Source organism: Lepidochelys olivacea (genome assembly GCF_965140295.1).
Source record: "Lepidochelys olivacea isolate rLepOli2 genome assembly, chromosome: 12".
Taxonomy (NCBI): domain Eukaryota; kingdom Metazoa; phylum Chordata; order Testudines; family Cheloniidae; genus Lepidochelys; species Lepidochelys olivacea.
The window spans coordinates 6,299,161-6,310,296 of NC_140422.1; the positions used below are offsets into that span (position 1 = coordinate 6,299,161).

At 42.2% G+C, this 11,136-nt stretch overlaps 1 protein-coding gene across 1 annotated transcript in view; it reads left to right on the top strand.

Moving 5' to 3' along the window:
• The window catches only part of CNGB1 (cyclic nucleotide gated channel subunit beta 1), a 62,116-nt gene extending 52,037 nt beyond the window's left edge, over positions 1-10,079 (top strand). Inside the window, exons 19-20 of the mRNA XM_084644474.1 lie at positions 1,542-1,737; positions 8,185-10,079. Of these exons, the coding sequence (XP_084500600.1) occupies positions 1,542-1,737; positions 8,185-8,394 (406 nt within the window). The 3' untranslated portion in view covers positions 8,395-10,079. The remainder of the gene's footprint in view (positions 1-1,541; positions 1,738-8,184) is intronic.
• Positions 10,080-11,136: the final 1,057 nt, after the last annotated feature.

An 11,136-nucleotide genomic window follows, 5' to 3' on the forward strand; every position in this document is an offset into this window, starting at 1 on the left:
GGAACTGTGAATGCAACATGGGAACAAACACAACCAAAGCAGAATCATAGAACCACAGGGTTAGAAGGGACTGCCAGGATCATCTAGTCTCGCCCCCTGCCAGGATGCAGGATTTGTTGTGTCTAACCCATCCAAGACAGGTTTCAGAGTAACAGCCGTATTAGTCTGTATTCGCAAAAAGAAAAGGAGGACTTGTGGCACCTTAGAGACTAACCAATTTATTTGAGCATAAGCTTTCGTGAGCTACAGCTCACTGCATCGGATGCATACTGTGGAAAGTATAGAAGATCTTTTTATACACACAAAGCATGAAAAAATGGGCGTTTACCACTACAAAAGGCTTTCTCTCCCCCCACCCCACTCTCCTGCTGGTAATAGCTTATCTAAAGTGATCACTCTCCTTACAACGTGTATGATAATCAAGGTGGGCCATTTCCATCATACACATTGTAAGGAGAGTGATCACTTTAGATAAGCTATTACCAGCAGGAGAGTGGGGTGGGGGGAGAGAAAGCCTTTTGTAGTGGTAAACGCCCATTTTTTCATGCTTTGTGTGTATAAAAAGATCTTCTATACTTTCCACAGTATGCATCCGATGAAGTGAGCTGTAGCTCACGAAAGCTTATGCTCAAATAAATTGGTTAGTCTCTAAGGTGCCACAAGTACTCCTTTTCCATCCAAGACAGATGGCTATCCATCCTGCTTTTGAAAGCCTCCAGTGAAGGAGATTCCAGGACTTCCCTAGGCAGTTTGTTCCATTGTCCTACTGTTCTTACAGTTAGGAAGTTTTTCCTGAGATATAAACTAAATCTGTCATGCTGCAGTTTGAAGTTTTTTGTCCTGCCCTCTATGACAAGAGAGAACAATTTTTTCCATCTTTTTTTAAGGCAGCCTTTCAAGTTTTTGAAGACCGCTGTCATATCCCCCCTTAATCTCCTCTTTTTCAAACTAAACACACCCAGTTCCTTCCGCCTTAGCTCATATGGCTTGCATTCCATCCCTTTCATTATCTTTGTTGCTCACCTGTGGATCCTTTCTAGTTTCTCTACATCCTTTCTATACATTGGTGACCAAAATTGGACACAGTACTCCAGCTGAGGCCTAACCAGCGCTGAGTAGAGCAGTATTATCCCCTCCTGTGACTTGCATGCTATGTCTCTGTTAATGCAACCCAAAATTGTATTTTTTTAAATTTATTATTATTATTTTTTGCAACAGCATCACCTTGCTGACTCATGTTGAGGTTGTGATCCACCACAGCTCCCAGATCCTTCTCAGCAGTGCTGCTGCCAAGCCACTTATCCCCCCATTCTGTATTTGTGCATTTGGTTTTTCTTCCCTAAATGTAGCACTGCACATTTGTCTTTGTTGAATTTCATATTCACAGGGATTTTTTTCTCATAATTTTCCCAGCTCTACTCTGCAACCAAGTCTAATGTTTTGAGAGTGCCTTTAACTGCTGCAAAACTGAACTGTCTGTGTTAGAAAATTAATCCAATATTGCATATCTCTGGACAAAATTAGTCTCTTTCTTTTTCTAGGAAAATGCTGAAAAATAACAATAAACCCAAAGAAGAAAAAGGCATGCCAAAAGATGCGCTTATCATTCCTCCAAGACCTGGGACACCTAAACTCTTTCAAGCTGCCCTGGTAGCTGCAGGAAAGATTGGAGGCAAAGGAAAGCTTGCCCATATCAGATGGAAATTGAGAGAGCTGAAAGCAATGCAAGCTATGCAGGTAAGAACAAAGGATTGGAGTTTTTGTTCTTTCATTCACAATGAAACTATCATCTTGCAACACTGTTGATGGAGACTTAACAAGAAACAGCATAGAGTCTATATTTCAGCTGAACAACAATGAACCGCTGGCTAATCACAATCTACACGTTCATTCTTTCTTTCATTTTTCTGCTGGGACTATCTACAAGGGCACCAACTGATGGCAATCATGGACAGAAATGTGTCCGTCAGGAAATCAGCTGAGATAATCAACTCATTTCACATGAAGTCAGACTAAATTTGAGAGCAATATGGAATAAATGGAACAGTGGTCCTAGATGGATTGAGGAAACCCTTGCAGGAAGGCATTGTAATCCAGTGGGCTAATGTAGTAGGAGAACACATTAGCTTTTCACTTGGGGAGATCCTAATAATGTGAAAAATTTAGGTCTCATTCTAGTCTGCAGTGGACATATATCCACATCACACAATCACTCTACTGTGTAACATTCATAGAGCCAATCCATATTATGTTAAAGTGACAGACAAGTACACAGCCAGATATCCAGCATCCACAGGGAAATCTTATCGGTCCAACTTTGTAGATGTATAACTGTAGCAGAAGTCATGCTCCAGGATTCAATAGTGGTTCTATCTTCATATGATTTGCTGAATTTAAGAAAGTAAAAGCCTTAATATGACTATGCTAAAGGACTGTGATTTTATTAATTAGATATACCTGTGTATTATAACCACTATATTATACAGACAGTATCCTAACTGAAAGTCTTTGCTTAGTAGTAGTGTTTAAGCTACTATGGTAAAGAGGGCCGTATATGTATCTAGAAAGACACAGAACAATGCAATGTCTTTCTAGTGTCCTTCGTAAAAGAATAAGAAGGCTTCATACAATTAAATGCTGCAACAATAATGAAAGAATAGTTAAAAGTGGCAGAGAATATAGATGCTGACATACACGACACATTCTGGATAGTAACGGAGAATGAATTCCGTAATTAAGGCATTCCATTCATAACCCACATTAACACAGGTAGGTCTTTGTCCTTCTCCAGTAGCTGGTCCGCGTAAAGAGGTTTCTGAGACTGCTGCTGCTTCCAGCTAATTGATGTAAGCTGGAGAGGCCTATGCTTTTAGAGAGAGAGATCCAGCTGGCAACTTACCCAGTAGACTGTTACACATTGTTGGAAAACTAGTACTATGATAAACTAGGATAAATCCTGGGGATATTTCAGATTAGAATTGAAGTACAATGACTAAACCATATAAAGAAAGCTTTCACACTTAACTTGCACTATAATGAGGTGGAACCTGCGGGATGTACATTAGCCTGGATAGGGTACCTGACAGGTGTTTTGTTTAAAGTGTTGCCGGACAGATCTGTTGAAAGAGAAGATCCAAGGTTTGGAGATGCAGGTGGAAACTATGGCTGAGTTTTGAAGGGGGTTTGATTGGGTGGGGGGGGGGAAGGTGAGGGGAGGCTGAAGGGAAATCTCGAGACTTGCAGATGCAAGCTGGACTGGAGAACTGGGAGGGTAGATGGTGGATGAGGAAGTGGCTGGTGTAAGCATATGGCTATAAGAACAAGGCAGAGGAAAAGACGGGCTAGCAAAGGAGAAATAGAGCTGAGAAACAGGTTTGCTGAGTTGGACAACAAAGGGGTGCAGTGGGCCATAACAGAGGGTGGGAGGCAGGGCCATCCTTACCCATACGCAAAGTATGCAGCTGCGCAGGGCACCAGGAAATTTGGGGCACAAATTTCCTGGTGCCCTGCACAGCTGCGTGCTGCTCCAGCCCTGCTCTGACTCTTCCCCAGGGCCCCTGCCCCCAGCCACACCCCTACACCTCCGACTCTGCAGCAGGGCCGGGCCTGCACTCGCCGGCGGTGGGAAGTGCAGCGACCCGGCCCCAGCCGTGCTGCTGGTGAGTGCTGGGAGGTGGTTTTCCCCTGCCCCCCCAAGCCTGCTTCCCCCCCCACCCCCGGAGGCCTGGGGCCTGCTTCCCTCCTGCAGAGGCCTCCCCCCATGGGGGGGGGCTGCGTAGGGCCCCAGAATAGCTAGGGACGACCCTGGTGGGAGGGCAAGGAAGAAGAGAAGAGCAGCTAGTCCTACAGGAAGAGGGGAAAAGTCCATGGGACATAGCCAGAGTTCAAAGCCTCGAGAGAATAGAGGATGTCTGATAGAAGACCGCAAATGAGAACAAAAGACAACAGGATTTGCAGCCAGAAAGAAGTGAAAGAGGAAGGCTGGAGAATTGCACCAACACCAGGAAGTTGCAGGTCTACATGACTGCAGACTCCCTACTAAGAACAGACAGGCCTGTCATCAAAGGTGATCCAGAGAACAGGAAGGTGTGCTGTCTGCTGGGAGCTAAGATACAGGATGTGGATCTGAAGCTGAAGACTATCTTAATGGGAGAAGGAAAGAATCCACTGATTGTCCTTCATGTGGGAACAAATGATACCTCTAGAGTCTCATTAGAATGCATGAATGGGGAGGGTATGCCAGGCTGGGGAAGACGCTTAAAGAAATGGAGGCTCAGGTTATCTTCAGTGGGATTCTGCCTGTCCCTAGAGGAGGAGAACGAAGGCGAGACAAGGTGACGATGATCAACAGATGGGTCAAGCAGTGGTGCAATAAGGAGGGCTTTAGGATGTTTGTCCATGAATGCCTCCCAGTGGTCAGAGGACTGTTCTCATGGGATGAACTCCACCTGAGTAGGGAGGGAAATAGACATCTGGGATGGAGGTTGGCAACAGATTAAAAGAGCTTTAAAGTAGGAATTTGGGGGCAATGTTTGAGAGATGCTCATGTAATCTCCAAGCCTCATTCTAATATTGAGCAGGAGGAAAATCAAGTAAGAGAGGATACAGCAGTGGAGAAAGAAACAACAGGGTAGGAGAAAGTGTCATTGATTCTGGCATCAACAGTCAGGTTGGCGATACTGCCAGTAGAATGACTGTACCTAATCAGACGAGGAATCTGGGCAAAGCCAAGCAGAAACAATTAAGATGCCTGTAGATCAAGGCAAGGAGCCGGGTAACAAAATGGAGGAACTAGAGCTACTGGTGCAGGAAGTGATGAGAGATATCCTAGGGATAATGGAAACCTGGTGGACTAGTCGTCATGGCTGGAGCACAGGTATTGAGGGGGTGTGATGTTCAGGAAGGACAGAAATAAAAGTAAAGGTGTTTGAAGTCGCATTGTGTATCAATGGCAAGGCAGAATGTAAAGAAATTACAAATCATGGTATAGATCAAACGGAATCTGTTTTGGGCCAAAATCACTTTGGGGAAGAAAGCTATCGGAGATGCGACTGAGATAGTGCTTGGGGTCTGCTAGAGACTCCCAGGGTCTGATTTGGATATAGATAGACTTTTAAAATATTTCTAATGAAATAAATACTACTGGGAGTTGAGTGATTATAGGAGACTTTAATTTTCCAGATATAGATTGGAGGACAAGGACTACGAGTAATAGTAGGGCCCAGATATTCCTGGATGTGATAGCGGACAGATTTTTTCACCGAATAGTCACCAAACCAACAAGAGGTGAGGCCATTTTAGGTTTAGTATTGGTAAGTAGCGAAGACCTCAGAAGAACTGTTTGTACAGGACAGTGTTGGTTTGAGTGATCATGAGCTAATTCCATTTAAAAATGGAAGAATAAACAAAAATAGATCTGCAACTAAGGTCCTCGATTTCAAAAGGTTAAACTTTAAAAAATTAAGGGGAGTAGTTAGGGAAGTGGACTGGACTGAAGAACTCAAGGATCTGAATGTGGTGGAAGCTTGGAATTACTTTGTCAGAGTTATAGAAGCTCTCTGAAGCCTGCATCCCAAGCAAGGGGGGAAAAATTCCTAGGGAAGGCAGACCAAACTGGATGAAGATGCTCTTCAAACAGGTTATTAAGAGAAAGTAGAAAGCCTACAAGGAATGGAAGATGGGATGGATCAGCAAGGAAAGCTATATCTTGGAGGTCAGAAAGTGTAAGGGAAAAGTGAGAACTGCCAAAAGCCAAGCAAATTTAGACCTTGCAAAGGAACTTAAAAAACCAATAGTAAAATGTTTCTTAGCTATATAAATAAAAACAAAACAAGGAAAGAAGTGGGACAGCTAAGCACTGAGGACGGGGTGGAGGTGAAAGATAATCTAGGCATGGCCCAACACCTAAACAAATACTTTGCCTTAATTTTTAATAAGGATAATGAGGAGCTTAGGGGTAGTGGCAGGGTGGCTCATGGGAACAAGGATATGGAAGTAGAAGTGACCACATCTGAGGTGAAGGTCAAAGCCAAACAGCTTAATACGACCAAATCGGGGGATCCAGATAACCTCCATCCAAGAATATTACAGGAACAGGCACACAAAATTGCAAGCCCAATATCAAGGATTTTTAATTAATCTGTAAACTCGGAATTCATACCCTATGGCTGGAAAATTGCTAATATAGTACTTATTGTTAAGAAAGGAAAAAAGTGATCCAGGAAAGTACAGGCCTGTTAGTTTGACCTCAACTCTATGCAAGGTCTTGGAACAGATTTTGAAGAAGAAAAAAAAAAGCCGTTATGGACATACAGGTAATTGGGATAAAATACAACAAGGGTTATCATAAGGTGCCAGGTCACCCTGATCTTTTTCTTTGAGAACTGATGTTTTTAGACAAATGAAATGAAGTAGAGCTCATCTATCTGGATTTCCATAAGGCATTTGATACAGTTCCACATGGGGAAATTATTAGTTAAATTGGAGAAGATGAGGGTTAATAGGAGAATTGAAAGGTGGGTAAGGAACTGGTTAAAGGGGAAACTACAATGGGTCAAACTGAAAGGTGAACTGTCAAGCTGGAGGGAGGTTACTAGTGGAGTTCCTCAGGGATCAGTCTTGGGACCAATCTTATTTCATATTTTCATTATGACCTTGTACAAAAAGTGGGAATGTGCTAACATAATTTGAAGACAACACGAAGTTGGGAGGTATTGCCAATATGGAGGAGGACCAGAATATCATACTCTAACTTTCAAGGTCATCCAGATTATTTTGTAACAGAAATGGGATGAAATTTAATAGTGCAAAGTGCAAGGTCATGCATTTAGGGATTAACAACAAGATTTTTTTTTTCTGTAAATTGGGGACATATCAGTTGTAAGCAACAGAGGAGAAGAAAGACCTGGGTGTATTGGTCAATCATAGGATGACTAGGAGCAACCAACGTGATGTGACCATGAAAAAGGCTAATGCAATCCAAGGATGCATCAGGCAAGGCATTTCCAGTGAAGATAGGGAAAGTGTTATTACCATTATACAAGGCACAGATGAGACCTCCCTGGAGTATTGTGCGCAATTCTGGTCTCCCATGTTTAAGAAGGATGAATTCAAACGAACGGGTGTAGAGAAGGGCTACTAGGATGATCAGAGGAATGGAAAAGCTGCCTTACAAGAGGACATTTAAGGAGCTTGGCTCGTTTAGCCTAACTAAACAAAGGCTGAGGGGAGATATGATCACTCTCTGTCAGAGAGAGAAACACCCGCTAGGGAGATGAGTTCTTTAAATTAAGCGCCAATGTTGGCACATGAAGAAATGGATATAAACTGGCCATCAACGAGTTTAGGCTTGAAATTAGACAAAGGTTTCCAACCGGCTGAGGAGTGACATTCTAGAAGAAGGCCCCCAAAGTGAGAAGAGGGGACAGAAAACCTAAATGGTTTCACGACTGAGCTTGATAAGTTTATGGTGGGGATGGTAGGATGCAATTGCCTACAATACCGTGTGGTCCATCTGTGACTGCTGGTAGCAAATATCTGCAATGGCCGGAGGTAGGACACTAGATGGGGAGAGCTCTGAGTCACTACAGTGAATTCTTTCCTAGGTGTCAGACTGGTGGGTCTCGCCAACAAAGTCAGAGTCTAACTGGTCATCATATTTGGGGTTGGGAAGGAATTTTCCCCCAGGTCAGATTGACAGAGACCCTTGAGGTTTTTCGCCTTCCTCTGTCTGCAGCATGGGGCCTGGGTCACTTGCTGGTCTGAACGAGAGAAGATGGTGGATTCTCTGTAACTTGAAGTCTTTAAATCTTGATTTGAGGATTTCAGTAACTCAGCCAGAGGTTATGGGTCCATTACAGGAGTGAGGTTCTGTGGCTTGCAATGTGCAGGAGGTCAGACTAGATGATCACGATGGTCCCTTCTGGCCTTAAAGTCTGTGAGTCTTTGATCTCTAGCTGTTTCTTGCGCATATAATTCACCTTCCCATACCAAAAGGGAAAACATCATAGTGAGACAAAATCTTGATAATGAGTTCGGACTCAGTAAAATGGCTTGAAATTCTCCTTTCTCTCTCTCTCTCTGCCAGACATATTAATTCATATTACCAATGCTGTGGTAGTTCCTAAGGATCCCAATCATGGGCTAGGGCCTCATCACTTTTACTTCGATTTATTTGTGTTCCAGGAGCCCAAATCCACTCCAGTTCTGCTGAAATTACCAGTCCGCCATCATTCATTTAAAGCACCCTGCAGATCAAGTGACCACACTGAAGAGGAGGAGGAGATCGTCTCAAAATCTTCAGATAATTCAGTCTTTATTCGCTTGAGTCCTGCCCCACAAAGCAACGAACAGATTCTTTCTGTGGAGGTTTCAGAAAAGGAAGAAAAGAAATGAGAAGCAAACAACGCCCTGTCCTTCTTAGAAGGCCACTGCCATGAGTTTCAGCCAGACAACTGCATCCTCTAGAAGCTTTTACTGGTTACCGATTTCTGTGCAATGGCTAGTAGCATCGCTCACTAAGCCAACTTGATATGCTCTGCCTTTCTTGGGTACTTAGACCACAAGACCGCTGTTGATAAGGATCTTTGCCATAGGGCCTAGAACTGTACAAAGCTTCTGCACTTTGGAAGTCCAACATTTATTGAACTCCTTTATAAACATTCCCACTAAATACCCGGCCAACCCTCTTGCCTCCAAATCCAGCCTTACAGTGAGGGAGCCCTGCAGTAACGAATACTGGCTTTTTACAGTTCTGAAGGGTTACTGTCTGTTTTTATCAGATATCAGTGCAGCCCCTTCTGAAGGTTGCAGTTGTTTTCCCCCCCTAAATGTGACTCATAATTTACTAAAAACAAACAAAAGAAAAGCCAAGATTCCTGCCCATTTGTTGCAAAGTTGTCATAGGCGATGCTGTGTAAGACGCGGAAATGATGGAAAAACCGCTGTGGTTCTAAAGAACAGCAAAGAAAATTAGCATAACTGACTGCAGCACTGAAAGACAGGACTTCTCCCGAGTTCCAAATTCCGAGATATGCAAACAAGTGTATAATTAATTTCTTTCAATGGGGGGGGTGTATGTGTCACCATATGAACATAGCTTGGTTTCATAGGCTTATCAACATTTTTAACATCATCTTTGCAATTCCTTTGTTGGATCTCAGACCCTCTGCCTCTAAGGAAGCAGGCTACTGCTTTGCACAATGCTTGTTATTGTAATACTGTGCTTGTCATCTCTTTGGTTCAGTCCTCAGCCAATAGAAAGTACTGTGATTGATCTTTTGGTTTAGTGTCTGAACCAAGAAATTTCATTTGGGTTGCATGAAACATTTCCCTTCTTCTTTGCATAAAGAAGAAATAAGGTGTTTGCTACATGGGGCAGTCCCAAAATGTATTAAAATGTAAGTTCACTCATTCAACAAATACTCATGCGCTAATTAGTAGTGCCGACCTCACAAGCTTATGTATGGCAAGGCCATGCTGCTAAATGAGTAGGATACCACTGTAAGAATTACATGGATGTGTACACTGTACATTTGTCACTTGTAAGATCTTCTTTTACAGGGAAAGTTTGGATATGAAATTACTGACCTTTACCTTACACCTTCTTCACAATTTACTATCATGCATACAAGTTTTCTCCCTCCCAAGAATGATCGTCGGAGAAGCTATGTGGGCTTCTCTGGGGGCAGAAATACATGTCAATGCTGATTAGCAGCATCTTGATTTCTCTTAAGAATTCTTACAGACTGCAGCATGTTTAAGGAACTCAGATATGTTACAAGTAAAGCTGAAGTCACCACTGCTCTTAACACTGCAAGGTAAAAGCTTGAGTTTTGATAAGAGTATTGAAACTTCCCTGAATATTTCTTATCCCATGAAGATTTGTACATTATTTAGTTTCCTACATTTTGGTGGATAGTGTATAGTATTTTTTCACTATATAAACATTTAAAAAGTCAAAAAATCTGTGCAAATATTGTAGGTGAAAATGTGGTTTTGATTCCTGGGTATATTTTGATCTGGTTTGTAAGGGTAGTTTAAATGAATAATATGCCTTCTGCTGCAGTGGCTTTCATATTCCAAAGCATTTTCATTAAACTTTTAGATTATTGTTCATCATGTGTGGCTTCATTTCAGGAACAGAGAATGTGTTAAAAATTCCTGCTTAGTTTTAGCTTTGTCTATTAATTTGCTATATGTCAACAAAACAAATTTTATGTGCAAGCATTTAGGAGAACTTTCTCAGACTTAAATATACAACGTGAACAACCCCAAGCTAATGTTACAAATTTGCCATAGAACTATGAGTCTTTATGCCATATTCCATGTGAGCACCTGGACAGACTCACCTTCTCTGTACAAATCAAGAAGTTCAGTGGTAAAATTTACCATAAAGCCAACTAGCTAGACAATACACCCAGAATTCTTATTTTTACTTGTTGGTTGATTTTTGTAAAAGTTTCAGAGTGCCTTTCAACTGTCACCAAATTTTTAATAGCAGCCACTGTTAATGTTTGAACTCACTGTTATCAGAGGCTAACAGCCTGAAAAAGTCCCTGAGTGAAATCTTGGCTCAATTTCCCCATAGCATCTCCCTGCTTCTAGTTTTTAACTGCATGCTTTTATTCCTCTTAGCGCTTCAAATTTCCTGTATAACAATAGGTTTTAAAAAGAAAGTCAACATGCTCAATAGTCCCACTGAGTTTAAGGTAAACGTGTTGGCTCAGGCCAGTGTTTAGTTCTATCCCCACTCTTGTTTTTTATATTTCCTTATTCTTTAATGTCACTTTAAAAGCATTGAAATCTAGCATTTGTGGATGGGGAGGACCCCTAACCGATCCTCCGGTTTCCAGCAGATGCGTTCTACCATTTCAGCACCTGTGCCAGTTATTATGGATTCATTCTCCCTTTTGTCTTTACTGTCCTTGCCTATTAATCAGGCTCCTATTTTTTTTTTTTCAATCTTCCATCTGGAAAACACAGCACGGTTGTTTCCATGTGTTGCTTTCTTAGTAAAAACAACGAGGAGACCGGTGGCACCTTAAAGACTAACGAATTTATTTGGGCATATGCTTTTGTGGGTAAAAAAACCCCACTTCTTCAGATGCATGGAGTGAAGATGACAGATACAGGCAT